This window comes from Gopherus evgoodei, chromosome 7 (assembly GCF_007399415.2).
Source record: "Gopherus evgoodei ecotype Sinaloan lineage chromosome 7, rGopEvg1_v1.p, whole genome shotgun sequence".
Taxonomy (NCBI): Eukaryota; Metazoa; Chordata; order Testudines; family Testudinidae; genus Gopherus; species Gopherus evgoodei.
In genome coordinates this window covers 97,217,161-97,235,672 of record NC_044328.1, presented here as the reverse complement: position 1 = coordinate 97,235,672, position 18,512 = coordinate 97,217,161, and the positions used below count along the sequence as shown (strand labels likewise).

The 18,512-nt window shown below is 61.3% G+C and overlaps 1 protein-coding gene across 1 annotated transcript; it reads right to left on the bottom strand.

The window, feature by feature from the left end:
• Positions 1–544: 544 nt before the first annotated feature.
• EML3 (EMAP like 3) lies at positions 545–17,115 on the bottom strand. The gene is made up of 24 exons (XM_030569189.1): positions 17,014–17,115; positions 13,212–13,379; positions 12,891–12,978; positions 12,053–12,511; positions 11,432–11,545; positions 11,086–11,114; positions 10,870–10,905; positions 10,369–10,492; positions 9,850–9,999; positions 9,450–9,519; positions 9,065–9,175; positions 8,569–8,664; positions 7,843–7,977; positions 7,541–7,679; positions 7,192–7,343; positions 4,587–4,712; positions 4,182–4,313; positions 3,880–3,947; positions 3,496–3,584; positions 3,141–3,238; positions 2,526–2,613; positions 2,188–2,286; positions 1,887–2,017; positions 545–1,373 (listed from the first exon to the last, which is right to left on the bottom strand). The coding sequence occupies exons 1-24, from the start codon at positions 17,057–17,059 to the stop codon at positions 1,176–1,178; spliced, it is 2,946 nt and encodes a 981-aa protein (XP_030425049.1). The 5' UTR covers positions 17,060–17,115; the 3' UTR covers positions 545–1,175.
• Positions 17,116–18,512: the final 1,397 nt, after the last annotated feature.

The window sequence follows — 18,512 nt, the reverse complement described above, 5'->3', positions numbered from 1 at the left end:
ATTCCCCAGCAGCCTCAGCGGCACCAGGGTTATTTGCATACATGTACATATGCAATTTTACAGCTGTGCAGCCCAAAATAGCCACTAATGTACTCCTCATGTCCATGAATTCACTGATTGCAAGGGGATTCGGCATCCAAAGGTGAGATGCAGCCACCTCTGGAGTGGGCACCACTGCACTAATTCCAGTGTCCTGCTATGTAGGAATGACAGAGCCCCAAGCAGAGAGGCGTGGATGTTCTCTCTGTATCTGACTAGACTTGGGGAGCTAAATCCCTCATTCCTCTCTCTCCACACTCTGGAACCAAAGCCTCAACACGCTCCTGCCCCCCCTCCCCTTCCCCCTCCCCCTCCCGTGTTAACAGTGATCCCTACACTGCCCCATCCTAATGCAGGCTAACTCCACCCTCTGCTGCCCCTAGCATGCCTTCCTCTCCCCCACTCCAGTGCTATGGCCCCTGTCCACAGCCTTATGCCCCCCACCCCCTAACGCTGCTGTGCACCTGCTCCCCAGCCCTGACAGGAAGGAGACAGAAGCCCAGCCCCTGATGCCAAGGCTTTATTGCTGCCTCTCACAGTGTTCAGCGTCTTGCTGCTCTGGCGCAGCCAGGAATGTAAACGAAGCGGGGAGAGCAATGTCCTGCTTCTCCAGGCTTGGTCCCAGCATTGGGGAAAGCCCTCAGGCCCCTGGGAAGAGAGAATGCCCCCAGGTGGACAGGCCCCATCGTACACACATTCTGGGAATGGGGAACCGAGTGAGGGTGGATATGGGACAGCCCCAGCCCTAAAGACGGCCTGCCTCCATTAACACCCACATAGTCCCCCTAACCCCATGAGTTCCCCTGCCAGACATCCCACCTCCCCCCGGCCCTCATGCAATGAGGACTTCAAGGCAAGAGCCCCAATCCTAGCACCCTCCCAGCTGAGCCCCTGGGCCCTGGTGGTGGAAGCTGCCAACAGGCCCTCAGCCCTGCCCCACCACTCTGACCTGTGCTGGGCCCTGAGCAGAATCCAGGCCTGCCCCTCAGTGTTAATGAAGCAGGTCGCATTATGAGCACGCGTTAGTGCCAGGAGGTGCGGGAACCCTCTGGCTGGGCCTGGCTTGCTGGGGTCCATGTGCCAGAGCTGCCCAGGCCCACAGGCAAATGAGGTTTGGTCCCTGCAGTGTATCCAGTTCAGGCACAGCCCCCAGCCTCCTGGGAAGAGAGGGAGGCAGAGGAGAATGAGCAGCTGTGGGGGAGGCTGCCCCCAAGCATCCGCCATTGGAAGATGCTGGTGTCCTTGCCCCCCAGTGAGATCAGGTGGCTGTCATCATTTGTGAAGCGCACATTAGTCACGTGGCTCCCATGGCCCCCATACACGTGGCTGGGTGCCTGCAAGAGAGAACAGGGGAGTGGGGTCAGGGGGTGGGGGCTGCCACTGGCTTCCCACCCCACCCACAACCTCCGGAGTGTTCCCCAACCCTCTGGTCGAGGCTCTTGGGCTCTGCCACTACCCCCAGGACTACCCTGATACCACAGTTGAGACCTCCCCACCCCACTCAGAATCCTCAGAGGTACTCCATTCCCCTGCCCAAGATCCTACAGAGACTCCCCGATCCCCTGGGATGTCCCTCCATAGAGTCCCCAGTTCCCTGCCCAAGACCCCCTGGGCGTCCCTGTGCCCCAAACCCTCAGGGCAATCCCCAGCCAATGGGCAGAGGGGCAGATGAAACCCTAGTTAATCTTCCCCCCCTCGCATGACTCTTCTCACCTTGGCCCTGGCACGGGGTTAACCCCACCCCCTCCAGTCTCACCTTGGCCTTGGCACAGGGGTTAACCCCACCCCCGCCAGTCTCACTTTGGCTCTGGCACAGGGCCAATCCCTCCCATCCTTGCCAGTCTCACCTTGGCTCTGGCACAAGGGTACTGGAATAGATGCACCTTGCAGAAGTCGTCTGCCACAGCGACTACTCGCTCGTTGTGGGAGCGGCACAGGGAGTTGATGTCTGTGCCATCCGAGCCATCCGGCCACACACCTGTAGGGAGACATACGACATACACAAGCTGTTAGTGCTCCTTCCTGACCATGGCTCTCAGAGCCCCTGGAACCCCTTCCCCGCCCCCCACGTTACACTCTTCTCCCAGGGACCCCTTGTACCCCAACATTTGCCCTCTCCCCCCACATCTCATGGGTCCCAACCCTCACCAAAAACGTGGAAGCCCAGCACGCAGGTGTATGATGCCCACTCTCGGTCGCGGCTCTCAAAGCGGTTCCTCAACAGCTTGCAGCCGCCAGCCACATCCCCTGCAAATGGGAGAGAGACACATGGGGTTAGGGTCCCGCTGCAGCAACAGGCACTGCCACATGATGGCACAGCTCCCAGCCACAGGTACCCAGGGGATGACACACACACTTGTCCCAGGGCACCGGAGCCACCTCCACCCAGGACGGAGGCTTATGGACGGGCCCACACACAACGAGGGCAACTCATGCCCAGGCACCAGGGTGACGGGCTCCTGAGCAGCCCACTTCCTGGCACTCACAGTAGAGGATCTCATAGTCTCCAGAGTTGGACATGATGAACTTGCTGTCCTTGGACCAGTCCAGGTGGGTGATGAAGCTGGAGTGTCCCTGGGGGGAAGGGGAGGAATGGGGCATCAAAACCAGTTACTCAAGGACCCCCCCAGCCCAGCCTCAGACATCTCCCGAGGGGGTACAATCCAGGGGCCTGGAATCATACATCCTCCTGGCTCCCAGGACCCACCCACATCTCCCAGAGACCCTCTCCCCTTCCCTCCTCCACCTTTGATTCAGTGACCCCCTCCACCATCCCAGTAGCCCCATCCAGGGACACCCGAGGAGGGGCAAGTGGGGCAATTTGCCCCAAGCCCTGCAGGGGCCCTGTGAGCCCTGGCCCGGCGGCAGTCTGGGTCTTCAGTCGCATTTCAGCGGCAGGGGGCCCTTCAGTGCTGCCGAAGATGCGGAGCGACTGACGGCCCCCGCCCCACCGAAATGCAGCCGAAGACCCGTACCGCTGCCAGGTGAGTACAAGTGGTGCAGCTCCCCCGCTTTGCCCAAGGCCCCCGAATCCTCTGGGTGGCCCTGGTCCCATCCCTGCCCGCATCATCCTAGCAGCCCTCTCTCCTTGCCCCCCTCACCGTGCAGCGGCCGAAGCGGCTGTACTTGCGCTCCCCATCCCCCACGCTGTAGATGTAGATGAAGTTGTCGTGGGAGCCGATAGCCAGGAACTCACCGTCTGCAAGGGAGAGAAAAGAGGGGTGGGAAAGGGCCACGTGGGGGGCAGCTGCAAAAGGGAGGCGGAGGAGGGGATGGGAACAGATCCATGGGGGATGGGGGAGAATGGGAGAAACTTGCTGTCTGGGGTGGGAATGAAGCCATGGAGTGCTGGGGGCCAGAGCTACAGTGGGGGAAGAACCTGTTGGGAATGGGGCCTGCGGGGGAGGGGAGTGGGGCAGGGTAGGGGTGTGGGACAGGGGGGCGTGGGGGTCTGACCTGGTGAATAGCGCACCACCGAGAGCTGTTCGTTCCCGTCTGAGCCCCCTGACAGCACCTGCCGTGTCTCTGTGTCCAGCACCAGCCACCTGGGGGGGCACAGGAGGGGGTCAGAGCACCAGACATGCAGAGACAGATAAGGGATCCCACCCCAGGGAGCAGGGGCAACGGGGGGGGTTCTGACCCTGGGGGCAATCTCAGTGACCCCTTAACCCCAGGGGGCCAGACTCAGGGAGCAGAGCCCCAAATCTTAGGGTGCTACTTGCAGGGCCACCAGTAGCCCCTCAACCCCTTTGGGTGCGACTCTGGGGGGAGGGGAAGGGCTGTTCCAGCACCCCCTAAGGAGCCAGAATAGGGGCAATGTGTGGGTGGGGAGAGAGTTACCGTCCAGTGTTGAGTCCTACAGCCACCACCCGGCCACTGGGATGGAAATCAGCGCAGAGACCAGTCTCCTGGAGGGGGAGACACCCTGTAAGGACCTTGACCCTGCTCCCACCTACCCCAACCCACCTCCTCAGGCACTACCTCCAGGGGGTGGCTCCAGCCCACTGTGTCCTCGCATCTCCCCCAGGGCGCTACCTCCAGAGGAGGCTCCAGCCCACTGAGTCCCTCCCATGCCTCCTGGGGCGGTACCTCCAGGAGAAGGCTCCAGCCCACTGCGTCTCCCCATCCCCCCAGGGTGGTACCTCCAGGGTGAGGCTCCAGGCTGCCGTGTGCTCCCCGCTGTCCCACATGCAGACCTGCCTGTCATGCCCGCAGGTGAGGAAGAGGCTCCGCGAGGGGTGGGTGGCCAAGCCCCACAGCTCGTCTGTGTGACCCTGCAACCAAAGAGAGCCTGAGGGGGACAGGCAGGGGCCTAGCTCGCCCCTTTGTATGCTGCTCCCTATGACCTCAATCCCATCTGCCCCCCCATTGCTCTCCAGCCCCCAACCCCATTTGTCCCCCTTGCCATTCCATAGGGCCCTCTGCTTTCCCAAGCAGCCCCCACCCTGCTGTACCCCCATACTCCTCCCCTAGACCCCTCTCTTTCCCAAGCCCTGCCACAGCCCCTCAGTCTCTGTATCCCCCAGGCCCTCCAGCTCCACGCTCACCTGGATGATGGGGGTGAAGCCAGCGGCCAGGCTGCCCCTGAGCAGCGCATTGCGCGTAGTCCCAACCAGCAGCTCATCCCTGGGGCCCTCAACGATGGTGCGCACAGCTCCAAACTGCTCCGGGATCTGGGGGGCACCAGGGGCTGACTGAGCAGGGGTGGAGATAGCAGGAACCACAGATCCCCCTACATGCTCACTGCAGATCCTCACCCCCACCCATGACTCCTATAGACCCCTTCCCCTCCAGCAGATTCACCTATGCCTCCTCCCACCCACAGCCTCCTGCTGCACCCCAGACACGCACCCTGCAGATCCTGTGCTTCCACCCATGACTTCTGTAGTTCCCCAACCACCACCCCCCACAGATCCCCAAACCCACTACAGCCCCCTCACTGATCCCCCAAACACCCTCTGCCTGCCCCTGCAGAATCACACCCCCCCCCCGACGAACTGGGAATGTTCTTAATGTTTCCCTTGAATACTGTGTTGGTGCCTCAGTGTCCCCTATGCAGTTCTTAAGTATCTAGGTGGTGGAATAAGGGTGTGTGATTGCTGCAGAGCAAAGGGCCAGTGCACCTAAATGCCTGGCACTCTATCTCCTAGCAACTGATGGCCTGGGCCCCTTCTTTGCAAAGGTGCCAACTGAAGGTGTTGGAGACAAAGAGGTCAGGTGACCTCCTGGCCCAGGAAAGGAACTGAGCAGAGGAGGAGGGGCTGGAGAGGTTGGGAGTCTGGAGCTGGCTGGGGACGAGGAGTGAAGTGCAGACGGTGGAGTCTGGCTCACTGCCCCCCAGAATGGACCCGGCCGAGAGGTCCGGTTCGTGATACCTACAAGCTCTGTTTTAGATCATGTTCCTGTCATCTAATAAACCTCTGTTTTACTGGCTGGCTGAGAGTCACGTCTGACTGCAAAGTGGGGGTGCAGGACCCTGTGGCTTTCCCAGGACCCCGCTGGGGTGGGCTCGCTGTAGGAAGCGCACGAAGGGGCAGAGGACGCTGAATGCTCCAAGGAGAGACCCAGGAGGTGAAGCCGTGTGAGCTTCTTGCCCTGGAGACAGTCTGCTCCAAGGGAGAGGAGGCTCCCCAAAGTCCTGACTGGCTTTGTGGGGACCAGTTCCAGAGCATCGCCTGGGGACTCCATGAAATCCCCACTACAGCCCCTGCACCGACTCCCAAATACCCCCTGTCCACTGCTGCAGATCCCCAAACCCACTACAGCCCCCTCACCAACCCCCCAAACACCCTCTGCCTGCCCCTGCAGACCCCCAAACCCACTACAGCCCCCTTATTGAACCCCCCCAACAGCCTCTGCCTGCCCCTGCAGATCCCCCACCCACTACAGCCCCCTCACTGACTCCCAAACACCCACTGCCCACCCCGCAGATCTCCCACCCACTACAGCCCCCTCACTGACTCCCAAACACCCACTGCTCACCCCTCAATCTCCCACCCACTACAGCCCCCTCACCAAGCCCCCAAACACCCTCTGCCCACTGTGATGTAGTGGAGATTTTCCCTTGTTATGTTGTATGCGAGTTTTACTGTTGAGCCTATGTGAGTTTTACTGTTTTGCATGAATAGTGTGTGTGTCTCAGTTTCCCCATGTGCTGCACCAATACCTCGGTGGTGGGAATAGGGGTGTGTGACTTTGGCTGAGATCTCTGGGGCAGGTGAGGTTGCTCCAGCTGCCTGCACGTGACCCCTGCCCTTCATAACCTGAGACCCAGGAGGGGGATACAACCAGGTGACTCTTTGCCAGGAAGTGAGACAAAGAGAAGGAGGAGGAGCAAACTGGAAGCTGGCAGTTTGCTTGTGGGGACTGGGAGAGAGGGAGTCTAGGGCTTCTGGCCCAAGACTCCCCAAGATGGACTTGGCTGAAAGTCACTGATTTCTCTGCTAACAAAGTCTGTGTTCCTGTTGACTAATAAACACTCTGTTTTACTGGCTGGCTGAGAGTCACGTCTGACTGCGGAGTTGGGGTACACGTCCCCCTGGCTTCCCCAGGAGCCCCACCTGGGTGGACTCACTGCGGGAAGCACATGGTGTGGAAGGGGATGCTGAATGCTCGGAGGTCAGACCAGGAAGGTCGAAGCTGTGTAAGCTTCTTGCCCTGGCAACAGTATGCTCAGAGAGAGGAGACTCCCCAGAGTTCTGGCTGGCTTCATAGGGAATAGTTCCAGAGCATCACCCGAGTACTCCGTGACACCCATCCCCGCAGATTCCCGCCCACCCACTACAGCCCCCTCATCAACCCCCAAACACCCCTTTCCCACCCCCACAGATCCCCCACCCACTACAGACCCCACACCAACCCCCAAACACCTCCCCGCCAACAAATCCTGCAGGCAAATCCCCATCCATCTCTGTGTCCAACCCCAGATCCCCTTGCCCAACCCCTGCATACACTCCAACCCTCCCCACAGATCCCCCTGCCCATCCCCTCTTCCAACACTGGCAGATTCTGAGCTCACTCCTTCCACCTACAATCCCCTATGGATCCCCCATAGTCAACCTCACCCCAATCCCACGCAGATGCCACCCCAAGAACCACTGCCCTGCTCTCACTTCGGATCCCTACCCCACGCAGGTTCAGGGTCCCCCTCACCTCCACCTCCTGAAGCAGGGCAAGGCTGGGGCTCCAGTGCACAAGGCGCCGGTCCTTCCCGCCCCCACTCAGTACCGAGCCATCGCGCCGCAAGCAGAGCGAGAAGATGCTGCCTTCGTGTGCCCGGGTCTGATGCCCGATCTGGTAGGTCTCTGCAATGTGGGGTGGGGTCAATGCTGGGTCCTCTCCCCCCACCCCTCCCAGCCCAGAGGAGTCCTGCATTCCCTCCACTCCAGGGTTCCCCCCCATCTTCACCCCCGCCACAGCCCAGGGGTCTGTGCAGGCCTCCCTCAGCCTAGGGGTTCCTGCCCCCCAGCCCAGGGGTCTGTGCAGGCCTCCCACCCGATACCTTTGGCGCCCTTGCCCAGCGTGCGGATGTCGGCGGCCGTGCGTGCCCAGGTCAGGATGTTCCCCTCTGAGTCCCCAGTCAGCACGTCCCCGTTTGCATCGAACAGGAAGCACTGGATGAATTTGGGCTTCTTGTACTTCTGGAAATGGGGGTAGGGGGAGAAGTGAATCGAGGGGCGGCTCACGAGGCAGCTAGGCCCAGCCCCTCACAGGCTGAATCCAGAGCCCTTCCCCAGCCAGGCTCAGCACAGGCCCCCGGCCGGGCTGAGAACTGCCCTCTCCAGCCAGCCCCCAGCCCCTCACCCCGAAGATGCCCTGCTTCTTGCTCAGGGTGCTGCCGCTCCAGGTCCAGAAGTAGACGTGGGATTTCCCACTGGTGATGAAGTTGCTGCTGTCCTGGGGGTTGAACTCCACTGTGAACACGGACTCGTTGGTACTCTGGAGAGGGGAGAGAGGGGGCATGACAGGACAGGGGGCAACTGGAGGGTCAGGGGCATGCGGGGATTGTGGCTGCCCATCAGGATTCTGTGTGGGGCCCCCCTAAGGGTGGGGATGGGGAGACCCCTCATTGCTCCTTTCCCACCAGTGGATGGCACCAGGGGCAGAGGGATGCCCAGGGGCTAGGGGGGGTCTCTCGCTGAGTTTTGGGGGGCACCTCTACCCCAGGGGAGTCCTCCTCCTGCAGCTAGCTCCATCCCCAGGAGAGCAGAATCAATGCACAGCCCAGCCTCAGACCCTTTGCCCAGCCTAGGGTCCCTGCGTGGTGGCAGGGGGGCAACACAATGACCTCAGCTCCCCAAATATGTACAGAGTGCCATGGAAACAGCACTCAGAAAGCAGGAGCAGCACCGCAGCGTCAGCCAGTGAAGGAGAGCGGGGCTTTCGGCCCTGAAGCCTGGGTTCTCTTCCCAGCTCAGGGAAGGGAGTGGGAGCTAGTGGGTGGGAGCAGTGATGGGGGCTGGGAGTCAGGACTCCTGGGTTCTGTTCCCTGCAATGTTATGCAGCCCTGGAGTCTGCCTCCTGGCTCACCTTGATCTCAGCCTGCTTGGTGCCGCGGGCGCAGTCCCACACCGACAGCATGTGCTCGTTGGAGTCGTCCACCACGCACAGATAGGCCCCCTGGTCCTGCAGATGGCAGACGGGAAAAAGAGTTGCCAACGGGGGCTCCTCAAGGAAGGAATATGGGAACACAGGGGAATGGGGAACATGCAGGGGATGGGGGGGCTGGATAGGGGACACAAATTCATCTCCCCCCCACCCCCAAATTGCACAGCCCAGGCTCCCAGCACAGCCAGGGCTGACAAGGACTGGGAAGGGAGGGGGAATTGGGAGCACTCCAGCCACTTCACCTCCTGTCAGGTTGTCCTGAGGGAATCCTGCCCCCAGAGCCCAAGGGGGCAAGGAAGGATCCAAGCTGGGGTGGGACAATGGGCAGTGTGGGGCATGGATTTGAGTTGGGGGTGGAGAAAGGGAAGGCAGGGAGACGTGAGGCCAAGGGGGGGCCAGAGCTAGTGCTTGAACTCACAGCAGTGGAGAAGGCAAGGGAGCCAACGCCCCGCTCGAAGCTCCCCAGGCCGATCTGCTGCAGGGTGAGCAGCGTGGAGGAGTCCCAGATGTGCACAAAGGGCTGCAGGGGCTGCAAGAGAAGAGACAGGACAAGGACAGACACAGGAGCTGGGGGCCGTCAGGGACCTGGGGGGCAGGTCCCAGGAGACAGGGCCTCCTGGTCAGGGACCCTGTGGTAGGTCTGGCCTCCTGCACTGAGACTCCTGCTCTCCCCACCCTGCTGGGCCAGAGCCCAGGGCATGGCAGGGTTTCTCACCCGGATCTCCAGGAAGCTGGCTCAGTGGGACTTCCCTAAATCCCGCTCTGGGACAGCCCTGCAGGATCTGTCCCCTCTCAGTGGGTACCTTGCCATCCTTGTCCACTCCAGCAGTCTGCCCTGTGGCCACACGCACTCTGTCGGGATGCACGGCCAGGCTGCAGGGGAGAGACAGGCGGGGAGTGTTATTGGCTCAAAAACTCAGGGTCCACAGCCAAGGTGGAGACCAGCGTGGGACCCCCCACGTGCCCTTGCCGCAATCAGTGCCCTCTGTGCCCTTGCCCTCCACATTAGCCCATGCCACCATGTACTCTCCCTCTGTCGTAGTTGGTGCTGCCCAGCTGTTCTGTGCCCCAAAGTACTCCCCATCTCCTTCAGTCAGTGCCCCCCAGGCCCTGGCCATTGGTCCACACACCCCCTCACACTCCTCCTCGCACACTGTTGGTGCTGCCCCCTTGCATGCCATCGCTGCTGCCCCGTGCACTCACCATCGCACACAGTCGGTGTGGCGCAGGTAGTGGCGCTGGCTGCGGTGCTGGATGTGGTACAGCACCACCACACAGGCAATGAAGTAAACTAGCTCCCCTGAGGCCAGCACGTAAAGATTGGAGCGGCTGTCCCGGCCGCGGTACCCATAGCTGGGCAGGCCCGTCAAGGAGCACAGAGGGGAGCAAGGGGGCCAAGCCAGTCAGCACGAGGGCTGGGGAGACAGAGGGGGATAGTGCACCTCAGGGGATGTGAGGGTTGGGTTGGAGTGCAGCACCCTCTGAGGGGGTCACAGCGCACCCTGTGGGGCTGCAAGGGGGGCTGGGAGTACAGTGCCCTCAGGGGGGGCAGGAGTGGAGCACTCTCTGGAGGGGGACACAGTGCACCCTGTGGGCAGGGCCAGGAGCACAGCACCCTCTGGAGGGAGCAGGGGGCATAGTGCTCTGTGGGGAGTAGTGCTGCCTGTGGCAGGGAAGGTGCAGGCTGGGGAGCTGGGGGCGCATTGCCCTGCTGAAGGATACACCCAGTCGAGCTGCAGGTGCTCAGCAGGCAGCTCCGCACGCAGCTCCTCGTAGTGGGAGATGCCCGATGGGATGTACATGGTGATGGGCCGGCCCCGCAGGAACATCTTGATCGAGAGGCCCTCTGGGGGTTAGCGGGGGTGGGAGGGAGACAGGTCATAGCTAGCGCCACCCCCCCACGCCCATCCCATGCAGCCTGCCCACATCCAACCCATCGAACCCCCTGCCACCTCCACCCACTCCATCCCGCAGAGCACCACACTCCCAGGCCATCCCACCCCCCGGCTCCACCCAATCCCCTCCCCCCTCCATCTCATTCACCAGTCCCACACACACCTGACCTCCTACAACACCATCCCCTGGGCTACCCCCCGCCCCCTGCCCCTGCAGGCACATCATCTCACAAGCCCCATCAGAAACATGTATGGGGTCCAATCCCCCCCCCCCCGCGTGGCTCCAGCCACCCAGGGCAGCCTCCAATGCCTGCCCCAGTAGCCTCACCAAGGTTGTAGGTCCCACGCCGAGACCCCAAGGGCCCTGCAAGGAAACAGGGAGCATCAGGAGATTTTGGGCCATGTGTGGAGGCACTAAGGACCAGGGCAAGGGGCTGAATTCTGCCCCCCAACCACGTGCCCTTCCCACACTGCCCAGGGCCCTGGCACCAGTGAAATGACACCCCCCGGGCACTGACCACCACTCATTTTTCCCGCAGCTCACCTGGGCTCAGGTTAGGGTCCTTCATCCGGCTGGAAGGGAAAAGCAGAGCATCAGCAGGGCGGGCTGCAGGGAGTGGGCTCTGGCTCTAACTGTGGGGAGTGGAGCAGGGGGAGCCCTATGTAGCAGGGTGTGTGGGGGAGGTGTTCCAGCAGGGATCGCTGTGGGGGGCAGGGGATGTGGAGGAAGGGATGTTCCCAGCAGGGGTCACCGCAGGGAGTGGGGCTGTTCCCAGCAGGGATCGCTGTGGGGGGCAGGGTGTGCATGGGGAGGGCTGATCCCAGCTGGGATCACCGCAGGGAGTGGGGGGCACTGGTTCAGGGTGGGGGTGAGGTTGCAGTGTCCCTACTTCTCCAAGCTGCTGGAGCGCGTGAGCAGGTTGGCGGAGGATGCTGCCTTCTTGCTAAGGCGCTGCCGGGCCTTGGCCTTGTCAGGCTTGTCGGAGGAGCTGTTCCTGCGCAGGCTGGGGGGAGATGGAGTGGTCAGCAAAGGGTTAACTACATGCACTGGAAGGGTCAGTATGAGCCACACCCCAGCTCCCCAAGGCAGGGGCACCCTGACATGAACTCCCTTTTTCCACATCAATCCACCCACACCCCACCTCAAGCAAAGGGGAGAATAGGGCCCTTTGTTCCGTGATTCACCCTGAGGCTCTCCCCAGCCTGGCTCCCCCGCGTGGGGGGCCAAAGACACAGACAGAGTCTGATTTTACCAGCCCCACAGTTCAGGCTCACTGGGGGATGTGGCTGGGCACATCAACTGGAAACAGAGCCCAGGAATCCTGGTTCCCAGACAGTTTCCTTCACCTTCCAACTTCTGGCCCCTGTAAACACACACTCACCCAGTAGACCCCAATCTCCACCCAGAACCCTGGCTTCCACACCTCTGCTCTAGCCATTAGACCCCATTCCCGTCCCAGAGCTGACAATAGAGCCCAGGTACCCTGGTGCCCCCTCCATCCCCCACTCACAGCTCTTTCCTGGTGCCTTTCAGGGCATGGACCGCCGGCACCGGGGAGGCCGTGGCACTGCTGCTGCTGCTCCCCTCGGATGGGGGCTCCGGAGATAGCATCTCCTCCCTATGGAGCTGACTCTCAGGGGGCTGGCTGCCATTTGCACTGCCATGAAGTGGGATGGCTGCTTCACAGTCGTGGGGAGGCTCGGAGGAGTCCGGGGGGGGGCCTGCTCCCAGTATGTCGGGGGCTGAGGCTGGCTGGGCCAGGCCTAGTGGACTGTGAGGCATCCTTGGGGCGTTTGGCTCTTCTGCCTCGACCCCGATCCCTAGAGGAGTCCTGTGGCTGGGGCTCCAGCCCCACTTCAAGTCCAGCAGGGCTGACTCGTCAGTCTGGGTCCCAGTGCTGATGGGGGCGCCTGGCAGGCTCCCTGCACCCAACTCCTCATGGTGCACAACTCCCGATGCAGGCACTGGGCTGTGAACCAAAGCACCACTGCATGGGCTGAGAGAATGCCCCATGGCGTAGAAGGCCCCTCAAGTGCCCACCTCACTCCCCTCAACCTACCCACACTGCCCGCCCCAAAACCTCTTACCCCTCCAATCTCCTGACTTGACCCCATGGCCTCTGCCTACTGTCTCCCCAAAATACTCCCACTGCCCCCATGCCCTCTTCACTCCCATCTGGGGGGCTTGCCCTGGGGTCCCCTCCCCAGAACCTGGCATTCTCTCCCCCCTCAGTACTTATCCTGAACCTCAGGGTCGTGTCTGCCTCATGGCCCTGGCCCCCTCCCTGTTCCTGAGCCAGAAGTCCCTGCGGTCCCTGCGCCAGGGTGGGGGCACAACCTGGGTGATACCTGCAGCTGGCTGTCAGTGGGATCCAGGATGCCCCATGGCCCAGCAAAGGATCCAGAAACAGCTGGGTGTCTGGGATGGCATCATTTGCTGCAGGGAAATGACAGAGAAATGTCAGTCCCATGGGAAACCCCAAGTCCCCAGATCACTCTAACGCTGCCTTCCACAGTGCCCTGACTGCTCCTGCCCCGTGCCCTACAGCGCCCTCTTCTGGGAGAGCCTGGGGCTGGAGTAACCCAGAGCTCCGCCCACAGCCAGAGCTTCTGCCCTGCTCCATGCAGCGCCCCCTTCTAGACTCCTATCCCAGTCCCTGCATGTCCCACCTGCCAGTAGCTGCTGTGTGAGGAGTGGGATCTGCTGGTCGTAGAGGCTGAGTCTCCGCAGCGCGTCAGCCAGTGCTGATTTCACCAGCGTCAGCTCCTCCTCCTGGCTCTGCAACCGGAGCTCCAGGCTGGCCAACCGGTCAGGGCGCAGGGCTGTGATAGTCTCATCTAGCAGGGGCAGCATCAGAATCGTTAGCTCCAGCCACTTGGGCAGGTTCCTGCCCCCAAACCAGGTCCCTGTTCTAACCACTAGACCCCACGCCCCTCCCAAAGCAGGGACAGAACCCAGGAGTCCTGACCCACAGCCCCATGCTGCTCTAACTTGCTAGACTCCATGTCCCTTCCAGAGCTGGGGATAGAACCCAGAAGTCCTGACCTACAAGCCCCTGCTCTAACCACTAGACTCCACACCCCTCCCAGAGCGGGGACAGAACCCAGGAGTTCTGGCTCCCAATCCCCCTCCTCTAACATCCTCACATGGAATGGAGCCCCGAAGACCTCTAACACCCAATCCCGAGAGACAGGGAAGCTGACGCCAGGGAGAAGGGGCTGGACAGTGCCTGGTCACTGGGGCCGCTCCCCACCCCGACACCCCTTGCTGCATGATGGGGCAAGGACCAAAGCACTATTTCTACCCAGGCCAGCCCCAGCAGATGAGCCCCCACAGGGAGGATTGAGGAGGAGCAGGAAGCCCAGGCTGAAAAGGGCCCGGGGTTCTGTACAGGGCCAGAGGGAATGGGATCCTGCCCTGGAGGGTACCCTTCCCCCATACACACACACGCACTAGGGGCAGCTCTCCGAGCAGACTCCAGCACAATGCGCTGATGACATCCACCCTCACTGCCCCATGCCCCCAGCCCCGGACAGGCCCTGCTTTGTCCCCAGGGAGCTGCAGCTCCAGTCAAACACAAAGCTGCTTTCTCAGTGGCATTTATAACTCCCCCAGGCACCAGCCTGACAGCCCAGACCCAGCCAGAGAGGGGAGGGCACCTCAGGGGGGGAGGGGCAGCCTGGCAAGAGGCTGGTCAGGAAAGCCAAGAGTTGGGCAGGCCAACTGGTCAAGCACCAAAGAGGGAGGGGCTGGACTGGGCACGGCACCGTAGGACACTACCAAGAGCTCTGGCTCCCAGCTTCCCTTGTTCTAACCACTAGCCTCCAGCCCTCTCAGAGCTGAGGCTAGAAACCAGGCATCCTTGACCCATCCTGCGCCTTTAACCACAGACCTGCTTTTTCTAGCAGTTCCTCACAGGAAGCCGCACCCCCCACCTACCCTCAGGGAAACACGTTGGGTGACATTTTTGGGTGAGGTGCTCAGCTTGGCATTAACCCTTCAGGGCCTGGTGCTCCCTTGCCAGCTGCAGGGAGGAGATGTAGGACTGGGTGCTGGGGAATGGGGTTGCTGCCCTGGGGGTCTCCCAGCACTCTGATCCCGCTCATTTCTGCAATCTCTGGGCCCATGGCATCTTCCTCCCTGCTCTGGGTGGGAGGATGGGGAAGAAGAGGGCAGTGCCAGGGGGCTGTGGCTGGGCATTGAGCACGGCTGCGGTGGAGGTCTTCTGGCTGGGGATATGGGCTCAGCTACCCAACCCCCTACCTCTTCCGGCTGCCACCTGGCTAGAGAGAGGCTCATGGGGAGCAGGAGCCAGGCCTGGGGGATAGACCCAAAACTTGGGGGGAGAGGGGGAAGAAGGGGTCATCTTGGGGGATGGGTCCAGGGGCAGGCCTGGGGAATAGGCGTGGAGCTGGTGGGGGCAGGCCTGGAGGAGTGTGGGATTGAGCTGGGTGCTTTCCCATCTCCCTGCTTCCCTCCACCAGCAGCACACATGTCCACATTGGCCCCTAGGCTGGGTCCAGCTTGGGTTTGGTGTCATCAATAGGACAATCTGGGTCTGGAGAGATGGCATGGGGGTGCGGGGGGCTGAGTTTATGAATCCAACATCCCCAGCCAACAGAGCTGCTGAACCCTAGGGGTTCTGTTCCCTGGACATGGGGATGGCCTGAGGGTGCTGGAACAATTTTCACAGTGGGGGTGCTGACAATGGAATCCATGGAAACCAGGTATTTGGTGTTGTTATTACTACTTCAAGCACCCCCAGCATATTTATTTCTACCACCACTGTGACTCCCAGCTGGGCTTGAGGGGTAAGTCATCCCTCCCACATGTGGGTATGGGATCTGTGCTACAACATGAACCCCAGCCAGGACTGGCTAGAGCTGAAGGGGGAGGGGACAAAGGGGCCTTTTAGTTTCTGTGCCCCTGATGGGCAAACCCAGGCTAGACAGAGCCCCCCATCAGGACTCAACTCCCTGGCTCTCTGCACACAAGGAGGGGCAGTGGGGTGGGGTGGAGAGAGCAGCTGTCAGTGGGAGGTGGGGCAGGACGCCAGGACTGATGGGACCTTTGGACCCAGTGTGGGATGCTACCTAGCACTACAGGGACCTTTAGACTCAGAGTGAGGAGCAAGGCCAGCCCCAGGCCAGAAGACCCACCAGCCCAGTGGTCCAATGGCAGGAGAGCCCTGTAAAGCAGCAGAGTTGGAGTAGGGGCCCAGACAGACACCACCTGAATTTTCTTCTCTGCTCCCCCTAGTTCTGACCAGTGACCTGACACCCCCCTCTCCAGTCCTCCCTCCTCCCCCATGTCTCTGGGCTGGGCTGCCTTTGCGCTGGCTGAGCTTCCTCCTGGCTTCAGGATGGTTAGGAAGCACTGATGTTTCCACAGGGCGGGGGGGGGGTACCAGGGGTGCCAACAATCCTGCAGAGATGGGGCACACAGCCCCACTGCAGACGCTATGCCAGCCTGTCCAGAGATGGAAGGAGGCCAACTTTGCAATTAAGGGACTGGACTGGGAGCCAGGATGCCTGGGTTCTATCCCCAGCTTCGGAACTGGGAGTATTGTGGCTTGGAGGGGTGCTGGGAACCAAAACTCTTGGGTTTATTCCCAGCTCCATGTGTGCCTTTCTGGGCCTCAGTGCCCCCATCTGTGAAATGGATAAAGCCATGGCAGCTAGTGAGGCTGAGTCTCTGTGGAGAGAAAGGTGCAATGGGGCAGGGTGTGTGTGTGTTTGGCAGTTTGGAGGTATTGGGGGAGGGGATCAGAGAGAGGGGGACCCCAAAGAGGAATTTCAAACTCTGTCCTAGGAGGAAGAGCCTCCCACTCTCCCCAGCACAACATGCACCCCACACACACACAACCCCTGCCTTCTTATGCACACCCTAGCACCCTTCTTATACCTACCTACCCCATCCAATACACCCTCCCCCACCCAGCCCACTCCCCTTCACACGCAGTGTCCCCCAATAACTGCGCCCCCAGCCCCTTCCCAGGCAGTGCATTCTCCTCCTCACAGACCCCCTACACAAAGTACACCCCTTTTCCACACATACCCAAGTGCCCAGCATGCAGTCAACACCCCCACCCCCCATCTGCAAACACAGAGCACCCTCCAGCTGAACCATAACCCCTGCATCCCCACAATACACCCTATGGACTCCCCAACACCTGAATCCCCCTCCCCCAAGCCATGCTCGCTCCATAACACCCCCTCCCCATGGACCCCCAAACACCTGCATCCCCACCCTGACCCCATGCACACCTTGCACCCCCACAAAACGCGTCCCACACACCCTCCTCATGTACCCCAACCCGCCCCGCCAGGTCCCCGGCTCCCACCCGCACAGCCCCGCCTCCAGCCCCCGATCCGCTAGCGGGCCCCGGGCGGAACACGGGCCCCTGGCGGTCCGGAGCGCGGGGCAGCCGCGCCTCGGATCTGGCAGCTTGGCCGGGCCCCCCGCACTCACCCGCGGGGCTGTGGTTCGCGCACCGGTCCATCGCACCGCGGGCCATGCGCCCCTGGCGCCCCGACTCGCCGTGTGAGCGCCAGGGAGGCAGCGAGCGCTGCGGCCGCGACTCCCCCACCCCAGGAAGCGGCGCGCCGTGTCATTTCCCCTCCGCAGCCCGGGCCCGATCCCGATGTGACTCCGGATTCGCTTGGCTCGGGACAGGCAGGGGGGTTAACGCTTCGCTGCCGGAGCGACTCCAGCGACAAATCCAGAGGCGAGAGTTGTGGGACGAAGGGCCCAGGAACTGAGAGCCCCCAGAGGCGAAGGGCACCCAGAGAGACAGGGCATGGTGGGGAACGGAAGAAGTCCAGGCTCCCAGCCTCCTGCTCTAACCACTAGACGCTAGTCCCCTCCCGAGCCCAGGATAGAATCCAGGAACCTGACTCCCAGCCCTCTTAACGGTGTGAGGGGTGACACTGAATGGAGGGAGCCCCCCACATATGGGATGCACTGGATCACCTTGGCACGGATAGTAGTGTCCATCCACCTCTGGACTGGAGGAGCCAAGGGCTGGGGACAGTGGCAGTGCCAGCCCACTGGGGGCCCTAGGCAGGAATACCCCCCCCTCCCGCATGCTAAAACAGGCAAGTTCTTATAATAAAAACCGAATAGGGGGAGGGGCTTGAGCTGCTCAGGGCCCTAAGCAACTGCTTAGCCTGCTTACACCTAGTGCTGGCTCTGCCTGGGGGCCAGGGTCTGTGTGGAGGGTCTCTGCAGCCAGAATTTGGGGTGACTGGTTTGTGGTGGGTCTGGGGGAAGGGTCCTGGCATGGGGGCTCTGCAACCAGTATCTGGAGCTGGTTGGTTTGTATCCAGGCTGGGCAGGCAGCCCTGGGAGGTGGAAAATCCCGGGCTGGAGCAGTGGCTCCTGTTTTCCTTGGCCCCCATAGTGCTGACGTTGCATTGCCAGGGCCTGGTTGCCAGGACACACCGTCACCGAGCCTCATCCAGGGGCCATGGGCAACACTGGGTAGAAGAGTCAGCCAGCTGCCCCCAGTGGGATCCGGGGCACTACAGCCAGGATGCACAGTCCCAGCCACCCCCAGCACCCAGGATCCATGACCCAGGGCACTAGTGGCAGGATTCACACTCCCAGTGGGATCTGCACTCCAGGACCCTAGCACCAGGGAATCACAATCCCAATCCCCGCTCCCACCCCCCACTGGGATCCACTAGCACCAGGATTCCCACCCTTAGCTTCCTTCAGTGGGATCTGTGGCCCAGGGCAGTGGCTCTCAACCTTTCCTACTGTACCTCCTGCAGGAGTCTGATTTGTCTCACGTACCCCAAGTTTCACCTCACTTCAAAACGACTTGCTTACACAATCACACATCAAAATACAGAAGTGTCACAACTCACTGTTCCTTTCCCATTTTTACAGTATAAACGGATTGGAATATAAATATTGTACTTACATTTCAGTGTGATACTTGAGCCTGAGTTTCACTTGCCAGCCTT